The 22162-nt window shown below is 64.0% G+C and overlaps 1 protein-coding gene across 2 annotated transcripts in view; it reads left to right on the forward strand.

Annotated features, from left to right (window-relative positions):
• The window catches only part of PLCH2 (phospholipase C eta 2), a 65544-nt gene extending 45135 nt beyond the window's left edge, over window positions 1–20409 (forward strand). The window contains exons 2-20 of one of the 2 annotated variants that reach the window (XM_088790054.1): window positions 859–1029; window positions 3230–3323; window positions 3516–3719; window positions 3944–4064; window positions 5504–5675; window positions 5990–6097; window positions 7580–7729; window positions 11254–11340; window positions 11718–11800; window positions 12246–12343; window positions 12429–12611; window positions 12915–13022; window positions 13677–13801; window positions 13886–13970; window positions 14287–14433; window positions 14865–14944; window positions 16889–17186; window positions 18477–18500; window positions 18727–20409. In XM_088790054.1, the coding sequence (XP_088646180.1) occupies window positions 859–1029; window positions 3230–3323; window positions 3516–3719; window positions 3944–4064; window positions 5504–5675; window positions 5990–6097; window positions 7580–7729; window positions 11254–11340; window positions 11718–11800; window positions 12246–12343; window positions 12429–12611; window positions 12915–13022; window positions 13677–13801; window positions 13886–13970; window positions 14287–14433; window positions 14865–14944; window positions 16889–17186; window positions 18477–18500; window positions 18727–19988 (3600 nt within the window). In that variant the 3' untranslated portion in view covers window positions 19989–20409. Of the gene's footprint in view, window positions 1–858; window positions 1030–3229; window positions 3324–3515; window positions 3720–3943; window positions 4065–5503; window positions 5676–5989; window positions 6098–7579; window positions 7730–11253; window positions 11341–11717; window positions 11801–12245; window positions 12344–12428; window positions 12612–12914; window positions 13023–13676; window positions 13802–13885; window positions 13971–14286; window positions 14434–14864; window positions 14945–16888; window positions 17652–18476; window positions 18501–18726 lie in introns of both variants that reach the window. The other variant, XM_088790055.1, reaches the window with a different exon arrangement.
• Window positions 20410–22162: the final 1753 nt, after the last annotated feature.

Raw genomic sequence — 22162 nt, forward strand, 5'->3', positions numbered from 1 at the left:
GCATCGGGTGTTCCCCAGTTTGTGGCTCTGAGCTGAGCTCCTCACCCCAAGCTGGCCCCGTCCCAGCCTTGGCATGGGCCCCCAGCATGGGCACTTGGGTCCTGGATTGAGATGCTGGGGCCCCACCGGGCACCCACCTCAGTGCCAAGCCACAGCACCAGGGGACAGCTGCAGCCAGGAGCACAGCTCCCAGCTTTCCCGGGGTCCTACCCTCACTAGGGACGGGGACATGGGGGTGGCCGTGGCCACGTGGCTCTCTGGTGACACTCCTGGTTTAGGGCAGTGCCGTGGCGCTTGGCGTCCCCAGGGTCTGACACCTCAGGAGATGCTCCCTGAGCCAGTGGGTTCACAGAGGAGCCCATAGTCTCGTGGGGGCCCCAATGGCTTTGCCCCTGGTTACTCCTGGGAGTGTTGTGGGAGCCGCTCATCTGCAAAAGGAAGACAGTGGCTGAGACCAGGGTCCTCTCATCTCCGCTGTGGAGACGACCCTCTTCTAACAATGGGCAGCCATTGTAATGTCCGGCTCACAGCCCAGGGTGGGCATTGACTCCAGGGTGGGCTGTTGGCCCCAGGGCGGGGTGACTGTGCCGGGTTAACCTTGAAAGGCTTGAACTAGGAGAGGGTGGGGTCAGATCTGTGTTAAAGGTTAAAGATCGGCGTTAAAGATCAGTGGTCCTGGTGGGAGAGTCCCCGAGGGAACTCAGGTGCTGCGAGGGGCCTGGGGAGCAATTGTGAGGTCATGACATGGGCAGTGGATTTGCGGTTCGGGGTGACTGAGGAGTGGGGGTGGGCCTGGAGGACCCCTCGAGGGTACAGCTCAGGGTGGCACGCAGAGGAATGAGACACCTGGCATTGCAGGAAGCGGACACAGATGAGCGCCAGGGCACACTGGGCTTTGACGAGTTCTGCACCTTCTACAAGATGATATCCACCCGCCGGGATCTGTACCTGCTCATGTTGACCTATAGTGACCACAAGGGACCGCTGGCCGCCGCCGACCTCCAGCGCTTTCTGGAGGTGGAGCAGAAGGTGAGGTGGCCTGGCCCATGGGACCTCATCTCAGGTGTCCAGGGCTGTTGAGCCCGTTCACAGTGTGGCTGAGAGCTTGGGGAAGGTGGGCACAGCCTGTCACTCGAGGTCCCCACATCCACCTCGACTTCCTGGACCTGCTTAAGTTCCTATCACAGGTCACGCCAGCATGTTTCAGGGTGCGTCCCATGGGGACCGCCGAGTGGGTGGGAAAGCTTGCGGTTTCTCTTCTGAGAGGCACTGAGGGGCTCAACCTTGACCTCAGACACCCCGAGTTTCCAGAGGGGAGCCCACACTTGACCATGGCACCATCTTCAGCATGGAGCACTTTGTAGGACTAGGGTTCCACAGCTCACCTGTTCCAGCCACGTAGGTCTGGTTGGCTCGCACCCCCGGAGCTCCGGGCCCATGGCCTCCTGCACTCACCCATTTGTCCAGCAGACACCCAGTACCCTTTGGGTGCCAGTGGGGCCTGCCCACCCATTTCCCTTGAACCCAACAGTCCTGTCCATCCTGAGAAGCTGAGTGATCCCTGGCCACTGCCCTGCTGACAGGCAGCCCAGTGTCCAGAGGTCAAGGGTGTGGATGCCTTATCTCAGGCCTGGGCAGTAGCCAGGTACCGCCTGCTCTGGTGGGCATGAGGATGGAAGTCTGTGGTGGGGGTGGGGAAGGCCAGTGTCCCCTGAGGAGTGAACATTCCCATGGGGGCTCAGACAGTGGATGGCCCCGTCCTGAGGGCTGGCAGGAGGCGGCTGGTGACGACTAGTTCCTGAGTCTGTACCTTCCTGGGACCTCACCAACCCATTTTTGGACAGAGTACCAGCAGGGGCAAACCTTCTGGAACCAGACACCCTGGCCAGGAACTGCTGAGGGCCCTCCACCCTCCACCTCGTGTGCCTGCCCTCAGCCTCATGGTGATGGGTCACAGAGCTGCCACTGGGAAGGACTGAGCCCTGAGGGGTGCACAGCAGGAGTAGCTGCTGGGTCCCAGAGGGGTCCATGTAGTGTTTGCCCACCATCTCCCATCACTGCTGTCCTGGGTTGGTGCCCTGCCCTGTGCCATGAGGCTGCCCCAAACCCAGGGTGAGACTTAGGGATCTGACTCTGGCGGTGCTGCCGGCCCCCCTTCTCACTGCTGGCACAGCTGGCGGGGGCTCTGTCCCTGTGGTTGCCCATCTGCCTCCTCTCTATGCTGCTGGCAGGAGAACTGGGTCTTGCCCAGGCAGGAGAGGCTGGCCCCAGCCTGGTTGGATCCCGCTGCCCTGGGCAACTTGCTCTCAGCCCGGCCACTTTGGGCAGCATTGGAATGAGGCTGTGGGTCCTCTGTCCCAGCTGCCTGTGTTGTGGGAGCAGCGGGTGGGAATGTGGCCCGGCGGGGGATGGGCAGAACCGACCTTTTGCTCCCTGACCTTTGCCCCAAGCCTTCCAGAGCTCTTCTGAACTCAGCCTGGGGCCCAAACTGTCCACCAGGCAGGTGGTTTGAGCCTGGCCCCCTAGACTCTGGGCCTCCCAAGGTCCACAGCTGCTATGAGCTTGGACCCCATTTGTCCCCTTCCCCCTCTCCCACCTGTACCCATCCCCCACATTCCCGGGGACTTCCCGGGAACCCCACTGGTGGGCCTGCCACTGAGAACTGGGGGATCCTGGCCTGGGCTGCACCGCGGGGCCCTGGGAGATCACGCAGCCTCCACCTCAAGGGGCCACCGTGGGCTTGGCTGCAGTGGGCAGCTTTCCTGTGAAGGACTTGAGTAGGCAGTGGGAGGGGCCAGGTGAAGAGGTGGCTCCCTGTGGCCCCTGCCTTGGGCCCCTCCAGGATGGGCTGTGGGTCCTGGCTCTCCTGCACCTTCTCACACACGGACCTTGATCTCTGTCAGGCCCACAGCTCTCAGGCCCTTAACATGGCAATGGGGGGTGGCCCCACTGATGAGGCCAACATCCCTCCCCTGCTTCAAGGGTCCTTAGAGTCAGCTCTTCCAGAGCCATGTGACCCACCTCTAGTCCACTGGCCACTGAGTCCCAAGTCATGTGGCATTGGGGGTGGCGGGGACAGGGGGCACATTGCAGGGCCCAGAGCCTCAGCCCCACTGTGGTTAGCGTCCGAGCGGGGCTGGAGGCCCTGGCTGTGGAGGGTGGGGAGCTGCCCGAGGCTGGTCGGGGCTGGTGACAGGCTGGCCTGGGCTCATGCCCCTTATCTGGCTAGATGACGGGTGTGACACTCGAGAGCTGCCAGGACATCATCGAGCAGTTTGAGCCCTGCCCAGAAAACAGGAGTAAGGGAATGCTGGGCATTGATGGTGAGTGGGCGTCCTCAGAGGCCGGCGGGGGTGCTGAAGGGCAGCCTGCAGGCCTGACGGGCAGCGCGAGCAGGTCACTCCATGTTCTGCGTGGCACAGGGCCGGCTGGTCCTGAGATGGGCCCGGGGGTGGGGCAGGCCGGGGCCGCACACAGGGCTGAGCCCTGCCCCGCACCATGCCCCCCCCCCCCAGGCTTCACTAACTACACTCGGAGCCCCGCCGGGGACATCTTCAACCCGGAGCATCACAGCGTGCGTCAGGACATGACCCAGCCGCTGAGCCACTATTTCATCACCTCGTCCCACAACACCTACCTCGCGGGTGACCAGCTCATGTCCCAGTCGCGGGTGGACATGTACGCCTGGGTCCTGCAGGCCGGCTGCCGCTGCGTGGAGGGTGAGTGCTGGGGCTCCGGGACCTGGCCACCCCCTCATCCCAGGGGACCTGGGCTGGCATCTCCTAGTGGGGGGTGGCCCCAAGGAGCCCCCTGGGCAGGGTCTCTGCCCTGTGCCCAGGCAGCAGCTGGGGAAGGCCTCTCTGAATGTTTGGGGTCCACGGGTTGTGGTTCTCTGGCGTTGGGGGCCGGCCCCTGGAGCTGACCGAGGTCTGCCTGCCCACAGTGGACTGCTGGGACGGGCCCGACGGGGAGCCCATCGTGCATCACGGCTACACTCTGACCTCCAAGATCCTCTTCAAAGACGTCATCGAAACTATCAACAAATACGCCTTCATCAAGAACGAGTGAGTGGTGGGGACTGGGGGGCAGGCAGGGGAGGGAGGCAGGGGAGCAGCTCAAGGGGCATTTCCCACCCCTCCCCCAGCCCTTTCTGGGGGCAGTCGTTTAGTGGCCAGGGGGCTGGTTTTGGGGTCTCTTGTTGAGGATGGGGGCAGGGCAGGAATGGAGCCCAGCTCCCTGGAGAGGGAGGGCAGTGGGCATTGGAGCCAACAGCGTGACATGTGGGGCTATGCGGGGCATCTGTGCAAGTAGCCCTTACCACACACACTTAGTGGCAATCCTGGTGTCAGCTGCCCACAGCAGCGGTGGCTCTGGCACTCATTACCCCCAAGAAGCTACTGTGTCCAGACTCAATTTGCTGTCGCTCAGTGGTGGATACACTGTTGAACAAAATCCAATTTTGTTTCCAGAAATAGAAGACTGCCTCCCTGAACCATTATGGTTACTGCAAGTCTTGGCTACATGAGGCTCGCAGGCGAGGAGGGAGCTAATTAATGAAGGAGGGGAGGAAAAGCAAGATTGATTTAGGAACTAGAGGTAGAGTGGCCCCTCCTGGAAGAGCTGGCTGTCTCAGCTGCAGGGAGGAAGTGAGGGTGAGCAGCCTCTGTAGGCGGCCTGGCCCCTGGGGTGGCAGGTTAGGGGCAGGGCTGGGGCACATGGCCCACCAGCTGCCAAGGAGCCAGGTACCTGCTGGGGTCTGACAGGGCACATGTGTCACAGCCGCATAGCCTGAGAAATGGGGCGATGATTACCTTGGCCTGAGCCCTGCTTGCCTTCTCACCATCCCGGGAGTCGCCCCTCTCGTGTTCTGGTTCACATCCTCTAGGTCCAAGTGACCCACATTTCCTGAAAGCATAATCATGTTGCCTTTTGGGAAAATCCAAGTAAAATGTGCATATGGTTAAAAACTATCAAATAACTGAAGAATTCACAGCAAAAGCCCCATGCCGTAGCACGCTGGCAATGCCGACCTTCCTCCGATGGTGTGTGTTGGCTCTTTCCTCCTTTGTGGGGACCCCTGGGCCACCCACAGGACAGGGTCTCCAGTATCTAGGTCAGTGGGGTTATCTTTCTCACAGTGTTGCCATCGCTCCACGTTGTACCCCAGTTTAGTCCAGATCATTTATGAACCGTGACTGGCTGACTTGTTCGAACATTTCCTTTTGTTTTCCTGGAGTTTCTAATCGCCTTTGTTTTTTTTTATTGAGGAAAGAAGTGCATGTCTCTTTTACCCATCCATGAGATCTACCAGCTCTTTCCCACCCACTCAATTGCTTTTCAAAGCTATTGATGGGCCTCCTTCCGAGTGGCTGGAAGCCCCATCTATCCTGGGCTCCTGGTGGAGACCCCTTCTCATTCGTGGTGTAGGTGACCTGGGGTGCTCCATAGGTGGGGCCCAGCCCTCCGCTGGCCTCACCCTGCTCCTCCCACCTTGGGGCCACAGGTACCCAGTGATTCTGTCCATCGAGAACCACTGCAGCATCGTGCAGCAGAAGAAGATGGCCCAGTATCTGACCGACATCCTCGGGGACAAGCTGGACTTGTCATCAGTGAGCAGCGAGGATGCCACCATGCTGCCCTCTCCACAGATGCTCAAGGGCAAGATCCTGGTGAAGGTGAGTCCTGCCTGTCCTCCTGGGCCAGCTGGGCTGGGACAGGGCCCTGCTCCTCTGCCTGGGGCTCCGTGCCATTGGTGGCAGATTCGAGGGCCCTCACCTGGCCTCAGTCTCTCCGTGGTGGCCACTCAATTGGGGGATCTCCACACGCACACCCCATCATTTCCCTCCCATGCTGCTACAGCAAGGAGGTGTGGGGCTGGCCTGAGACACGATGAGCCCGAGAAAGGCCCCTTCCTCTGCCGCTGTGCAGCCCATGGGTATGGCCACCCCGCCTTCCCGCAGGGCCCCTCCCAAGGTCTCCCTCCCCCCAGGGCAAGAAGCTCCCAGCCAACATCAGTGCTGACGCAGAGGAAGGGGAGGTGTCGGACGAGGACAGCGCCGATGAGATGGATGAGGATTGCAAGCTGCTCAATGGGGATGTGAGTGGGAACCGAGTGGGGGGCCAGGGAAGCGACCTGGCAGTTTGCTGTGCCTCCAGGTGGCTGGGCACACGCTCAGCCTGATGCCACTGGGGGCCCCACCCCACAGCATCCCCACAGGACACGAACCCTGGGTTCCCAGCCAGTGGGCTGACCCTCTGGTACAACTGGCTGCGCACGTACCGGTGACCTATCTTGGCTCCCACTTCTGAGCCAACTCTTGGGGCGCTGTTTGCTCAGCCTGCCCACTCCTCTGGCTCCCTCAGCGAGAGGGGGCAGCGCTGGGGGAAGGGGCCCTCCCTGGGTCCCACATGTGCACCTGCCAGGGCTCTGGCCCGGGATACCCCCTTTCCTGGCCTCTCTCCAGCCAGCCCCAGCTCCCCCCTGGGTAGGCAGCCTGGCCATCGTCAAGCCCACCACCAGCCCCACCTCCAATTGCTGCCAACCCAGAGCCCACCTGGCCTGCTGGGAGTCCCAGGCCGTCACCTCCCCAGTGCTGTCCTCATGTCATTGCAGCTTTGTCATTCTGCTCACTGAGTTCTGGGGCTCTGAGGGCTGCACGGGAGCTGAAGGAGCCAGGGAGGGCTTCCGCGGTGGGGCTCGGGCCTCTGTAATTACCGTCTTCTCTCTTCTGGGCCCCGCTCTCGGAACTGCTGATCCTTGGAGGCAGGGAAGTCATCATCTCTCCCCTGGGGCCATCTGATGGGAAGATAATTGTGCAGCAGCTTCCCACCTAGCTGGTTAATTGTTTAGAAAGTCCTGAGACAGCGGAATTCTCCCGCTTTGGGTGTGCCTGCGCTGTGCCCTGGGCCTGGGCCCGAGGTGATAGTAACTGAGGGCAGTGAGGTCCACCTTGTCACTTCGCTGGAGCCCAGGGCACTCAGATGTCCAGTTCCCAGGCCCTGCCCTCACAGGGTCCAGGTCATTAGGGCCATACTGGGGGCTGCCCTGGGCAGGGAGGGCACCTGGAGGCTATGCTGACCAGCCTCTGGCCAAGGTCAGACAGTCTGTCTTCACACCCTGTGCATCTCCTTGAGGCAACTGCAGGGATTCCCCCGACCTGAGCCTCTGAGCGAGTGGCTCTCGGAGAGTAAGGTGGATGCTGGGTGCACAGACCTCATCCCCGGGGCCAGGCGGGCAGTTAGTTGGGTCCCCATGGGCAGCGTCCTGCAGCTGAAGGAGGCAGCATTAAATCAGCATTCGAACCTGGGTGCAGGCCTGCTCACGCGGTCTTTTGGCAGCCCTGGGGCTAACTCACGCTGGCAGTGTACCCCCGGAGTGGGTAGGGTGGGTGCAGGACAAGTCTTGTGATGTGACCTGAGAGTGCAGCTGGCACCGGTGTGAGAGGCTGAGATGGCCAGCTCCATCTGGGGCAGGGCTGGCCCAGCTCCCAGCAGGCCCTGTGGCCCTGCCTGAGACCCTGGGGTTTGTCATTGCTGCTGCTGGGGACTGATGCCAGGCCTGGCTGGCTGGCTGTTGCAGGCCTCCACCAATCGGAAGCATGTGGAAAACATCGCCAAGAGGAAACTGGATTCCCTAATCAAGGAGTCAAAGATTCGAGACTGCGAGGACTCAAACGACTTCACCATGTCCACACTGGGGAGACCTGCGCACAAGGCCGAGGGTAGAGCGGTGAGCGCCTGTGGACCATGGGGTCAGCCTGCGGCCAGGGGAGGGGCCCGGAGCCTGCGACCTGTGCACGGTGTGCACACATACCCCTTTCTGTGCAGACGCCCACTCAAACCCATGCACACTTGCACACCTGCACACACACCTGGGCACACCTGCACACACCTGGGCACACCTGCACACACACCTGAGCACACCTGCACACCTGCACACACCTGTACCCAAACCCATGCACACACAAACCTGTGCACACACCTGCACGCTCACATACACACACACACTAGCACACCCACCTGTACATATACCTGCACACACTCACACAAACCTGTCATACACTCATGCACCTGCACACACACCTGCACACAGCTGCATGGGACCCACAGCTTTCATTGTGTCATGGGGGATGGTGATTTGCCCTGTGTGTGTGTCTGCACTGGTGTGGCTGGCAATCATGGCCTGTCCCCTTGAGGCTTGGGGCCTGCCCCCACCACCAGCTGCAGCTCTCTGTGGAAGGGGATTTCAGCACTGCCCGGGGGCTGGAGGCAGGCCCCCTACTGAGGGGCCTCCTGAGTGACATGGAGGGCACATGGGGTCTCACAGCCAAGCCAATCCTGGGGAGCTGCCCAGAGCCCCCCACAGCCTCGTGAGGAGCTGTGGAAAGTACCCCTGTGGACAGAACGGGGGCATGGGCTGTCAGGGCAGACATGAAGTGTGGGGGGTGCCAGGCTGGGTCAGCAAGGCTGAGCAATTGGGGTCCCTCCGGAAGGGTCAGCAAACCAGGAAGGACAGGCCTGTCCCCAAGTGACCCAAGCACTAGTGATGCCTCAGGGGCAGGTGGGGCACCGGTTGGCCCTGCAGACCCTGTTTCGCAGGTGAGCAGGGCTCAGGTGGGTGGTATGGACAGCAGCGCCCTATTTTGGAGAGTCTTGCCCACCCTGTCAGAGCGTGTCACCACCTGAGCCTTGGGGGAGGTGGGAAGGCAGCTCCTCCCTGGCTGGGCCCCCCCACAGGTAATTTAGATGCAGATGTGTGTGCCCCACCCACAGGGCACACTCGTACACTTGAGGAGCGCTCCGTGCTGGTGGCTCCCGCAGGTCCCTTGCTGACAAGTGGACGTTTATTTTCAGTCTCCAGACATCTAGGTGGAGAAAACACAGAGCGCCTGAGGCTGCAGTGGGCGGGCGGGCGGTGTGCCCGGCATGGCGCTCCCAGCCAGGCAGAGTCAATGGGAAGTCCCTGCTTTCCCTCGGTCGGGCAACACCTGGCGGCACGTGGGAGGGCAGCCTGGCCCTGGGATCTTGTGTCTGAGCAGTCGCCTGTTTGGGGCAGGGGCAGGGGCGCATCAGCACTCGGGGAAGGCTTCTTGGAGGAGGAGGTAGAAGAAGAGCTCAGGCTGAGCTGCCCGGGGAAGGGGGGGTGGCAGAGCACCTAGGCCAGTTGGGTCACAGATGTGCCTGCCTCGGATGTGTCTGTCTGTCCCATCTGCTGGAGGGCCGGAAGCCATGGACACCCCTGGGTCCCAGCGAGTGTCCCTGTGGGAGAGGGCAGGTGCAAGGGTGCAACAGGAGTGGCTCTCTGCGGGGGCCCCAGCCCCCAGCGTGGCCGGCACTGGACCTTCTCGGTCAGGAGGGGCCTGCTGGGCCTGGCCCTATAGACTGTGCGTGCCTGAGGAGTGGACGCTCCTGCGTCTGCCGTCCAGGCCGCCTGGCCCCGCTGAGCTCTCCGCAAGCACTGGGCTGTGTCCCGGGGTTGGAGGGGCCAGTGTGGGTCCTCCACTGCCCATAGCCCTGCGAGGCCGGTACTGTCCCCTCTGCAAAGCTTGGGGTACAGGGGTGACAGCAGATTCTGGCCACTTCTCCAGGACACTGGGCCGGCACGTGTCCCTCCTGGGTTGGGCCCAGATTCCTAAGCGCTCGTGTAGGGGTTTGGGGTGATGTGTAAAGAGCCTCGAAAGTGTTGGCTTCACCTGACTCCTAACACCGCAAACAGGGCTCCAGGCTCTGCCAGCACGGTGGGTCCTCCGTAAACCGGCGGGAACAGGCTGGTGCTGCCGGATGGACAGACACATCCCTAAAGGCATTTGGGCTCAGCCAGGCTGAGTGCCTGCGAGGCACCCCTCCTGACCCCCACAAGGGCAAAGGGCTGCTCCCCAGGGTGGGAGTGGGTGGGGGGGGAGGGAATGGCTGGAGCTGGGGGGGGACAGGAGCCTCCAGACACTGCCAGGCCCTGTCTCCTGATGTGTTCCTTCCCTAAGGTGTGACCCAGCGGGCGGTGTCTAGGCCGATGAGATGGGGAGCGGGACAGGTGTCCTGGCCCTGTGGCTGTCAGATGTCCACAGAGGGCTCTTTGGGGCACCTCCACAGCATGGGGTCCCCTGCCCTCTGCCCACGGGGAAGACGCTGACCATCCTGCCCTCCCCCGCCAGGCACAGTGGGCCTCCCATCCCTATCTTGAGTTCCAGGCCACCTCTGCCAGCGGACTAAGTTCTCGCTTACCTCCTTACCTCCTTCCTGCACAAGGGGATGGTGGGCCAGGCTGGGGCATGCTTGGGGGTCTTGTATGCAGGGACGCCCACAAGGGTTTGTGTGCAGACAGCATGTGGGTACTTCAGGGCACGTGTGTGGGTGTAAGCACAGCACGACTGTCTCTGGCTGAAGCCACTTTAATGTGGACCCTTGGCCACAGGTGCATGGCTCCTGCGAGCCTGACAGAGCCAGCCCCACCCTGGATGGGGACAGGTCATGGGATGGGGGTCCTGCACATCCTGAGCAGAGCTGGGCAGGTTTCGGGGACATCTGTGAAGGTGGCTGGGGCCAGTGGTGGCTGCAGCGGGCTCGGGGACGCTGGCACAGGTTCCTGACAGCTCCAGGCGTGTGAATGAGCTTCAAGAGGGTGAGAGGTTTGTGCCTTGGCCCCAGAGAGAAATGGCCTACAGTGCTGCCAGCAGCCGGCTGGGTGGCCCCTCGAGCCCTGGCCGTGCATGTTCTGTACACGTGGAAGGCTCAGTCCTGTGCGGTCAGGAATTCACCGCAGCCCGAGGGTGAACTGGAAACAGCCCGCCCCTGTGGGAAGCACAGCCCCTGTTATCTGTCTAATTAGGTAATACCTTTGCCGCTGCAAGAAACAGGCCAGCACCTCAGAGCTTCAGGGTTGGCGTAAAAGGGTTACATAACTGGGCTCTGCTGGGAATATTCCAGATACACAAGCAGCATTGACTATGCCGTCCCCATCAGTGGGGAAAAAACACAGAACTGGGAACCTACTGAGTTTAAAGCAGCACATGTCAAGTTGCTGGCGCAGGCGAGGGGCTTTGCACCGGGGCCCTCCCGGTGCTTCTCGGGCCTCTACTGCCCCCGTGGGCCCAGGCAGGCTGGGGAGCCTGCCTCCCTCTCTAGGGCCTGGGGCAGCCAGCCCACCCAGCCCTTCTGGTTCCCCTCTTCCAGGAAAGCCACCTGGAGCACCTGCCTTCCCTCCTCCCCATGTGACACTGGGCTCACCCTGTCCCCTCTGTCTGTCCCGCCTCCCAGGCTGAGGAGGACACGGAGCCCGGGGAGGACGCCAGGGCCAGCAGACGGAACAACAGAGTCCTCGTGGGCAGCTTCTCCAAGCGCAAGGTCCTGCCTGCCCCCACCTGCCCCGCTGTCCCTGTGCCAGCCAGAGTGGGGGGCCTCCTCCAGCCCCCGGAACCCTCTTCGAGTTCCTGGCTGCATCGTCCAGCTGCAGGTGCTGGGGTCTGGAGCCCTGGCTGGGGCTGGATGGAGCAGGTGCCTCAGTGGCCCTCCCTGACCCACACTGGCCAGTGCTTGGAGCTCAGGTCACCTGGGGCCTGGCTGAACAGGGCCCTGCAGAGGACAGGGCAGGGCCGGCCAGGCAGTGTGGGTACCAGGACCCCAGGACTGCGGGCCCACCTCCTGCACCTTCCCGGCCTCTGCAGGTGGCCTGGCTGCACCTGGGGCTCTGCAGGTCCTGACACTGTCCTCCTTCCACACAGAAAAAGAGCAGCAAGCTGAAGAAGGTGGCCAGCGTAGAAGAGGCGGGCGAGGACCTGGACTCGCAGGGCAGCCAGGGCCGGGGGTCAGTGCCTGCCCCACAGTGGACAGTGGCAGTGGGAAGTGCTGGGGCCATAGTCCTGGCAACAGTGGGAGTCAGATATGCAGGCCATGTGGTCGCTGGGGCAGGACTGGGGCAGGTGGGGACACCTGGGCAGAGGGCTGCCTGTCCATGGTGGGTCCCTGGGCTTGTTCCCGAAGCACCCATCATGGTCAGACAGAGGGTCAGTGCCTGCCCCTCCCCCCAGCGTTACCTGTCAGTGCGTCCACTGAGTGTCCACTGCACGTCTCGGCATGTGGAACACAGGGGCCATGTGGACACTTGGTGGATGGTCTATGTGAATCAATGAACCTGGCAGAACGTGGAGCCCACCTCTCGGACCAGGGCCCCCAGGCTGGCCTGAGTGGGGACGCGCACTGACCCGGGGTCCTGACCCTGGGTCCTGACCCTGCCCCCGCCCTTCCCGCAGGGCCACCCGGCAGAGGAAGACCATGCAGCTGTCACGGGCCCTGTCAGACCTGGTGAAGTATACCAAGTCTGTGGGCTCCCACGACGTGGACATGGAGGGTGAGGGGCGGCCGGGACTCCAGGGGGTTGGGGAAGGCCTGGCTGCGCCGGCAGCGCCCCTGACGCCGGCCGCCTGCGCCCACAGTGGCGTCCAGCTGGCAGGTGTCCTCCTTCAGCGAGACCAGGGCCCAGCAGATCCTGCAGCAGAAGCCGGCGCAGTACCTGCGCTTCAACCAGCACCAGCTGTCGCGCATCTACCCGTCCTCCTACCGCGTGGACTCCAGCAACTACAACCCGCAGCCCTTCTGGAACGCCGGCTGCCAGCTGGGTGGGTGCGCCAGCGCCGTGGCAGGACGGCCAGGGCTCCACAGCGCCAGGCCGGCTCTCTCCTGTGGTTTTGGGGACCTGCATGGTGTCCTGCCAACTTCACCAGGCTGGCACTGGGGTGGGACCCTCAGTCCCCGGGTTTGGGGGAACTTTCCGCTGGGACGCATGGTCCTGCCTGTGTGCAGCTGTGAGTCCCAGGGCCCCTGCTCGTGCAGGTGAACACCAGGCTCATGGGCAGCCATGCAGGCTTGGTGGGAGGATGCAGGCCAGGCACTGACCGGGCCACTTGCGTCCTGGTCGGTAGTTGCCCTGAACTATCAGACGGAGGGGCGGATGCTGCAACTGAACCGGGCCAAGTTCAGCGCCAACGGCAACTGCGGCTACGTGCTCAAGCCCCCGTGCATGTGCCACGGTAAGGCCCTGGGGACCTGGGGACACGGGTGGGGCTGCACCAGGACTGCAGGGGCAGCGTTGGCAGGGCCACTGGGTGGATCACACTGGCACTCAGTGAAGGACCCCTTCTCTGCCAGGAATGTTCTGGGGATGAGTTAGGGGGCCCTACCCACCGCCTGACCTGGTCTGCGGTCTGGGCCCACCCTCTGTAGGAGCCCTTCTGCTCCCCAGACAATTCTGTTTCCTCCCAGGTGTGCTGAAGGACTTGGATTCCTTCCCACGTGATCCTAACCCTCCTCCCACCCTCTTGTCCACTCACCTCCTCGAGGTGGCACCTGCACAAGCCCGGCTGCCCCGTCACGAGGGAGCCCACCACCCGGCCCCACCCACCGCGCTCCTGGTCTCAGGACCCCCACCCACCATTCTCCCAGGCACCTGCCCTCCCACCCAGAGGCAGGGTGGCCGTACACACGTGCTAAGCCCCATTGGTTCACCCATGCAAGGGGACGAGCTGTGTTCTCACCACAGGGTCGCACAAAGGCGACCAGCGTACAGGCCCGGTGTCCCCACACTGAATGCTGCCTCCCCTTCCTCCTCCGGGGCTGGGGCTCCCGTCCAGCACGTGGGGGTGGGGGCGTGCCGTGCCCCGCTCAGCCTCGCACCCCCTCACCAGGCCTCTTCAACCCCAACTCCGAGGACCCACTGCCTGGGCAGCTCAAGAAGCAGCTGGTGCTTCGGATCATCAGCGGGCAGCAGCTCCCGAAGCCCCGGGACTCGATGCTGGGGGACCGGGGAGAGGTAGGCAGGCCTCCAGGCAAGGGCGTGGGCGCGAAGGAGGCCGTGCGCCCGCCGGGCCCTGGTGCCACGCTGCCCTCTGCACAGATCATCGACCCCTTCGTGGAGGTGGAGGTCATCGGGCTCCCCGTGGACTGCCGCAAGGAGCAGACGCGCGTGGTGGACGACAATGGTGAGGGCGTGTCCACGGCTCCCCTGTGCCAGCCTGCGCACCCCAGGGCTGCTTCTCAGCTGCCACGCTGGCAATGCCAGTCTGACCGGGAACCGAAGGGAAGGGGGCCATGGCCACCAGGGTTACCTGGTGACCCAAGTAACCATCCAGGCCGTCCCCTCGGCTGGAAGCCCAGTGGCAGCCACCTAGCCCCCAGGCATTGTTCTCCTTGGCTGGACAGCCAACCCAGGAGGAGATGCCAGGCGAGGGTATGGGCCCAGGTGGCCTCCAGGCTGGAGCTGGGCAGGAGGTGACACCGCCTCCTGGTGGCCTCCAGGATTCAACCCCATGTGGGAGGAGACGCTGGTGTTCATGGTGCACATGCCTGAGATTGCACTGGTGCGCTTCCTCGTCTGGGACCACGACCCCATCGGGCGAGATTTCATTGGCCAGAGGACACTGGCCTTCAGCAGCATGATGCCAGGTGGGCAGGGGGCCAGCAGAGTGGGGAAAGCAGAGCCCTGGGCCCATGTGCCCCACAGACCAGCATCCCCCGCACAGACCAGTGTCCCCTGCCGGCCAGTGTCCCCTGCTGGCCAGCTGAGGGATCCAGGGCAGGGGGGGGGGGCTCAGCTTCCTCCTGTGCACTGGCTTCTGCCGTGGGTGGGTCTGGGGACACACTGGGAGCCGAGGGGGAGGGCTCAAAGTCACAGGCATTTTGTGGACAGGGTGGGGGAAGGGCGCTCAGGCTGCGGAGCCCCCCTCCCCCCGGCCCCCAGGAAGAGGAAGAGGTCCCTGCAGGCCAGAGCTTTCCTGGCAGGCTTCCTGGAGGAGGTAGTGTCCCCAGGACTGGGCTTGGATTCAGGCCCTGGGACCTTTGGGGGCAGGGGGGAGCCGTGACTCTGGCTATTCCAGGCTATCGGCACGTGTACCTGGAGGGGATGGAAGAGGCCTCCATCTTTGTCCACGTAGCCATCAGTGACATTAGTGGTAAGGTGAGTGCCACCCACAGGGCCACCGGCACCACCCCAGCGGTGACCCCCAGGGCAATGAGGCCTAGTGGTTACCTTACTGGGCCTGTTTCTCCATCTGTGAAATGAGTGGTGGCGGCACCTGGCCTCCGTGTCCCAGGGTGGCTGCGGGCACCTGTAGATGGACATCCTGAGTGCCCCCTGGCTGCCCTCCCATCTCTCTCCTCAGCTTCCCCCCCTTCTATTTCTCAGGGTTCCCTGGTTCTCTGTCCCTCCTCCAAAGGCATCTGCCTAGCTTTGCCCACTACCCACCATGGTGCCCAGCATGTTTGCCATGGCCCAAGGACCAGTCTGGCTCCATTTTCCCAGCATGTAGAGCCTAGGGATCCCTGTGCTGTGTCAGGCACACACGGGTCCCGAGCAGGTCCCAGGACTAACCGTCTCTCTCCTGCCATGCTCCACGGGCCGAGCCACCAGCCAGATGCGGGTCCCCAGGCCTCCCAGCGCTCTGCCATCTGTCGTCCGTCCGTCTGTCCGTCCATCTGTCGTGTGTCTGCTAGTCTGCACGGGCTCCACGCCCGGCTGTCGGTGCCTCGCGTCTCTCACTCTGTCTCTTTGGTCTTGCAGTGGGCTTTCCTAGTCCCAAGTCCACCCTTAGAAGCACGGTCCTGGTAGGAGCTCACAGGTACCCCGGCACCAGGCGGCTTTGCCCGCCTGCCCCACCCGCATGCTCAGGCCAGCCTATTAGCATCCGTGACTCCTGGTATTAATGGCATTGTGGAGACTGTCAGCTCATGTGACATGGATCGTGACATGGTTCTGGGTACCTCGGGCCATCAGCCACAGAGCAGCATTTACGAAGCAGGTCCAGGACTTCGGCCAGGCCCCCGTGCACCCTCCCGCCCTGCTCCCATGTCTGTTCTCTAGCTGCAAGCTCTCCCTGCACCCCTTCCCCATGTGCCCCTCTGACTCCATCTGTGCCCACAATGCCCAGTGCCAGGGGGCGGAGGAGGGGGGTCCAAAGGACCAGGAGCTCAGAGCTTGAATCCTGGACCTTCTTCTAAATGACTTTCCAACCAACGTTGACCAAATTGCTCTGCATTTGGGATCTTGAATCGGGAAGCTGATTCAAGCACTGACCACTTCAATGCCTCTGCCCAGAAGTGGCCCCGTGTCATTGGGGATGGTTGGCTGCTGTCAGGGCCTCTGCATGTGAGGACCCTTCCAGCCTATGCACACTGGAGATGCAGCTGGCCTTGACCCAGGCACTTGCCAGCTGGTCCCAGGGACCCCTCAGCTGCCCTCCACAGGCAAGGAGGCTTCCAGGGGCCTTCTGGGCCCGGCTGTCCAGGAAGGCCCTGGGCCAGCAGTGATTCAGGGGCACCGATCTGGCGTGGGCCCTGCTGCCCTTGGGGTCTCCTGGGCAGAGAACGGGGTGAGCCGGGAAAGACTGCCTGGCAGGAGTCCAGAAGGGGCAGGGCGGACGTGAGCTGGGCGGTGCCTGCTTCCATCTGGTTCTCAGTTGTCTTCTCTTCACACCAGCACCGCCCTCTGGCACCACCTGCCAGAGTTGGGGGCGTGGGGCCTGTGACGGGTGCACGGTGTGGTGGCACAGGGTCCAGGTTCCAAGGTCTCTTCTGGGGAGAGCTCTGGGGGCCTTGTCAACCTTGAGACATGAAGACCCTCCAGCACTGCTCACACCACCCTGTGCAGGCAGGATGCACTCCTGGTCAGTGCTGAGGCCACAGCAGTCACTGTGCCTGGTAGGGTGCCCTGGAGACCCTCCTCCCTACACACAGCCCTGAGTGGCCCAGGCCCAACATGCCCGCTGGTGCCCTCCCCTAACTGACGCCTCAGGTTGCAGCAGGCTCAGCTAGGCCACCGCCTGCCGTAGTGCAGCTGCACTGGGCACGCCGTCTCTGGCCGCTGGGGCCTGGCTGCCGGCTATGCGGGCTCCTTCTCTTGCAGGTCAAGCAGGCTCTCGGCCTAAAAGGCCTGTTCCTCCGAGGCCCAAAGCCTGGCTCCCTGGACAGTCATGCTGCTGGGCGGCCCCCGCCCCGGCCCTCCGTTAGTCAGCGGCTCCTCAGGCGCACCGCCAGTGCCCCGATCAAGAGCCAGAAACCCGCTCGCAAGGCCTTCCCGGAGCTGGTCCTGGGCACGCAGGACACGGGCTCCGAAGGGGAGGCCCACGACGTGGCCCTCCCCAGCCCCGGCCTCACCCCAGCAGCCCCAGCCTGGGAGGAGCCCGGAGGCCACAGCCCCCGAGGTAAGGTGCCGGTGGAGAGAAGCCCTCCGCAGGGGCGGCTCCCGTGTGCCCCCGAGGGCCCCGGGCCTGCCGGCATGGCCGCCGCCTGCATGAAGTGTGTGGTAGGTTCCTGCGCCGGCGAGGACACTGAGGGCATATGGAGGGGGCGGCCGCCCAGCCCGGGGCTCGTGGGCGGGCAGGCGGCCATCAGCCAGCAGCCCCGTGCTCAGATGGACTCGCTGGGAGCCCCCGGGTCCGCCCCGGGAAGAAGCAGAGGGGCCCCCAAGGGCCCCGGGGCCCGGCGACTGGGTCCGAGCGGTAGTGGCTCTGTGTCTTCGGACTCCAGCAGCCCCGGCAGCCCTGAGGTGGCCCCCAGCTGGCCCGAGGGCACCCGCAGGCAGGCGGGGGCCCTGCAGAGGGAGATGAATGCCTTGTTCGTTCAAAAGCTGGAGGAGATTAGGAGTAAATCCCCCATGTTCTCCACTGGTAAGACCAGGCGCTCCCCCACGTCCCCTGTGGCATCCCCAGCCCCTCAGCATGGCCTGGCCAGGCGTCCCCGCTGCGCTTCTGCGTCCAGAACGGCCTCCCTGTGTGCTTGTCACCTACACTTTCCTTCGCTCTGCTGGCTTGCCCCTCGGGCCCCCAGCTCCTGACTGACCCCCACCCGGGCCTCGCCCTCAGAAGGGCTGGGGAAGTGAGAGCAGGCCTTACCCTGGAGTTTCCTACCTGGGAGGGGTGTATGGGGGGGACTGAAGCCAGACCATGTTCCCTGAGGCCTGCAGCCCAGACTGGCCGCCAGAAACCGGCCCCGGTGCCCCTGCTAGACCTACCTCCCAGCCTGGCCTGGCTGCTCCTAACTCCCTTCCTAGGACCCAGGCGTGGGGGGACAGCACCCAGCCCCACGCTGGCCTGCCTCCAGGGCCAGGCTACAGGTGTCCCGGCCCCTGGCCCTGCACTGCAGTTCTCCAGGAAGTCAGCTGCGGCTGGTGGTTCACCACAGGGCGGCCCCGATGCCCCCAGACTCCTGGATGTTGCTCGGAGCCTTGATGCTGGGGCCTCAGAGTTTGCAAAGTACCCCTCGCCCTGGGGATTCCTTTATGGCCTGAATTGCACTGAGCAGCCGTGCGCCAGAAGCCCCAGCCAGGGCTGCTCACAGAGCCCAGACTGGAGGGGAGGGGTGAAGCTGAGCCGTCTCTTTCCTGCTCCCCTACCTGCACCCCGTCCAGCCTTGTTGTCTGTCTGTCCATCTGCCAGCCCCACCCCCATGCTGATCACCTGTTCTTTCTGTCCTCATGCTGCCTCCATAGTTAGGAACTGAGAACAGCCAAGTGCCAGGTAAAGGGGCTGGCCCCCTCTGTGCCCTATGCTGCCCCCAGCCCCAGGAAGACCCAGGCCTGTCCTGTTGGCCCCCGTGGGCCCCGTCTGTGGGCAGAACTGCAGTGGAACCCAATGGCCGGGCACAGGGCACCTGTGTGCGCGTGGAGGTCTGGCCACCGGGGGTCCTGTGGTCACAGAGGTCATGGGGCGCACCCTGATACACTCCACTCCCTCTCCCCCACAGATACCCGCCCCTTCTCCATGCAGAGGTCAGTGTCCTCTCTGTGCAGCCTGGAAACCATTGCTGAGGAGCCAGCCGTGGGCCCCGGGCCCCCACCTCCGCAGGCTGCCCCGCCCAGCCCCTCCCTGGGAGGGCCGCAGGGCTCTACAGGACCCGGCACCAAAGCCCTGAGCCCTCCAGGAGCCGCTCAGGGCACTTCTGTGCCCCTGCAGCGCAGGACCAGGAGCCACCATGGGGACACTGAACCAGCCCCCAACAGCAGGCAGAGGGCGTGCAATGGAGGGGAACCCGGTGGGGCGTGCGATGAGGCCCCCAGCACCCAGACGGACAGCAGGGGTCACCCCCGAGCTCTGGGCCATCTGCCCATGGTGAGAAGGTCCAAGAATGAGGGGCAGGTGCCCTCAGAGCCCCTGGGTGGACGACGGCCCCTGGCCGGGCCCTCAGCTGCCATGTACTTGGACGCCACGGGCGGAGACAGACTGTGGCAGCGGCTGGAGCCAGGCGGCCACGGTGACAGCGTGTCCTCATCCTCTAGCCTGTCATCCAGTGACACAGTCATTGACCTCTCGCTGCCGGGCCTGGGCCTGGGGCTGGGTCATGAGAGCCTCTCGGGGACCCCGGCTGGACGCCTGCCCCTGAGGCCCTGCTCGGCCTCCGTGACCAAGAGCAAATCTAACCCCAACCTGCGGGCTGCAGGGCAGTTACCTGCAGCCCCTGATGAGCTTCGGCCCCGCCCCCTGGCCCCTAGGCCACCCTGGGGCTTCCTCCCGCTGGCAGGCCTCCAGGACTGCCCCATGGCCACCAAATCCAAGAGCCTGGGGGACCTGACTGCTGAGGACTTCGCCCCCCGAGTTGAGAGCCTGGGCAGACGCCTGGGCCGCAGCCTGGGCATGGCTGGGGAGGGGCCGGTGGGACAGGGTCCTCGGCGGGACCCCCTGACGGAGCAGCTGCGCTGGCTCACGGGCTTCCAGCAGGCCGGAGACATCATGTCACCCACCAGCCTGGGCCCCGCCGGGGAGTGGGCGGCAGGGGGCACGGGGTTTCTGCGGCGTTCCTCCTCCCGCAGCCAGAGCCGCGTGCGTGCCATCGCCAGCCGGGCCCGGCAGGCCCAGCAGCGGCAGCAGCAGCAGCGCCTGCAGGACCCCAGGGGACCCCCCGAGGAGGAGCGGGGCACCCCTGAAGGCGCCTGCTCCCTGGGCCAGGAGGGTTTTGGGGATGCGCTGGCTCCTTCAAAGAGTGCCGCCAGCCTCCTGCTCAGACTCTGACCGAACCCCCGAGGTGGGCTTTAGCCACGCAGCGGCTGCTGGGGTCCAGTGCTTGCTCAGGACACGGAGCGTGCTCGTCCCCAAAGCTGTGTGCCCCTTGGCATCCCTGCCCCTTCTCCTGGGGAGGAAGGGAGCCCGCCCCTGGGGCTGGGCAGTGTTCACAGTGTTTGAAGATATATACATAGAGAGATATTTAAATTTTTAGAGACAAAGCTTCTACATTTAAATGGTGCCGAGGCCTTTCCCATGTTCCCCTGGTCCTTAGCCGGGTGGGTCTGTGGGCACGTCTGCTGGCCCTGCCATGTGCCCCGAGCCACCCCGGCTGTGTTTGGCTTCCTCTGCTCTGTACGGGACTTTTTAGACTCTGTAACGTCCTGAACACTCCAATAAACACGTTTGCTCCACGTGGGGCCGCCCCCCAGGCTGCTTACCTGCTGGTCCCCTCTGTGGCTTCGTACTATGAGTTTCCAGTCTGTGCGAGGCTCAGAGGAAGTGCCCTGACCTCTGCTCAGGGAGGGCTCCCCAGGTGGGGCCACAAACCCAGCGCATACACTCCTTGCCTGGAATCCCCTCTTGGGGGCAGAATTGGCCCACTCACTGCCCCACCCCAAAGTCTCAACACAACTCCAGGACTGCCCACCCCTTCCCCAGAGAAACTGCGGTGCTGGCTGGGCCACTAGGGGTCTGAGCCAGGGCCTGTCCTCTGCAGTGGGCAGTGTTCTCGGTGCCAGAGGCCATGGGCTCAGAGCAGCTCGGGTGCCATCAGCAGGAGAAGCCCCCACCTCGGGCAGAGGCCCACACGGGAAGGTGGGTGCTCTGCGGTGTCCTCCTCTCGGTGGCCCTCCACAGGCATCTGCGTCAGCGACCGGCCCGAACTCAGTAAAGGCCTGGGCGAGGGGTGTCCGCTGGCCCCTCATCTCCCGGGACCCACCAGGCCCCTGGGAACCTGGTGAGCCCTCCTCCCTCCTCAGGTGTGTGAGCATCTGTGTCGGGGGAGCCATGGCCCTACTCCATCCTTTCTGGGTTCCTAGTCTCAGGTGTGGTGAAGGGGTGGGGGGTGCTGACTGCCAGGCAGGGGGGCAGTGAGGCACCTCAGCCTGGGGGGTCTGAGCACCGAGTGGGGCGCCTTATCCTGAGACATGGGGGTCAGCTCTGGAGAAGGCTACACGCTGGGTGGTCTGGCCTGGGCCTTCCAGCTGGCTGTGCCCTCTGCTGCCCCCTGGTGGCCACCTGAAGGGGCCAGTCCCTGGTTCTGCCGCCAGAGCAGCTGCCTTGGGGGCCCGCGGGTGTGGGAGCCGCTCGCAGGCAGGGCTGGGGGATGACGGAGTGGGGGCACGACATGTGGCCCACCGGGAGGGGGCTGGCTTGCTGCAGGGCCGGTCACAGCCCCACACAAGGGCATGGACGCGGAGGCAGTGACGGACAGGGCTGGCTCCAAGGCCATTCCCTGTCGAACTGGTGCCATTGCAGGTTCTAGATCGCTGAGCAGACACCTGGAAGGGGGCCCAGGGCACTGGGCTTCCATGGCCCAGCGGGACAGCGACTGTGTGGGGGTCTTAGTGAAAAGCAATAAGCAGGCATAAAGGTAAACATGCTCAGGTCCCTGCAGGTGGCGGCAAGGTGGGCTTCCCTCATGCCTGCCCCAGCCCTTGCGTTTCTGGAGTCTCCAGGGCTGGGGGGACCTGGGGGTGCTGGCACAGCCTGGCGGGTTGGGCCCGCAGTGGCCCTGCTCCCTAAGGCTGTGGTGGCAAGGACCCCAGCCAACCAATCGGCAGAGTCTCCCCACATGCCTCAGAAGCAAACGGCACACAGCCTTCTCTGTCCCCCACGGAAAGACAGCCTCACAAGCACAGTGATATGGCACCCCCAGGGACGTGTCAGCAGGGGGCGGAGCCTGGGCACAGGGTGCTCCTGCCACCTGGCAGCACTCCCAGGGCCGGGCCATGGGCAAGGCTGTGGGCACAGGCTCAAGGCCACGGGGACAAAACCCACATGGTCTGATCAGCGCTGGGTAGGAGAGCACCTGCCATCAACCCAAGATCCCTCGAGGGCCCCTGAAGCCGCATCCACTTGGCCGGCTCTTCAGTCAGGAGTGCTGCTCGGTCCCGTCCCTCCCGTGTGCAGGGAGGACCAGGGATGCAGGAAGCCACGTGCCGGGGCAGCGGCCACAGCCC

The sequence above is a fragment of the Rhinolophus sinicus genome, chromosome 14 (assembly GCF_057876585.1).
Source record: "Rhinolophus sinicus isolate RSI-liver-muscle chromosome 14, RSI-T2T, whole genome shotgun sequence".
NCBI lineage: Eukaryota > Metazoa > Chordata > Mammalia > Chiroptera > Rhinolophidae > Rhinolophus > Rhinolophus sinicus.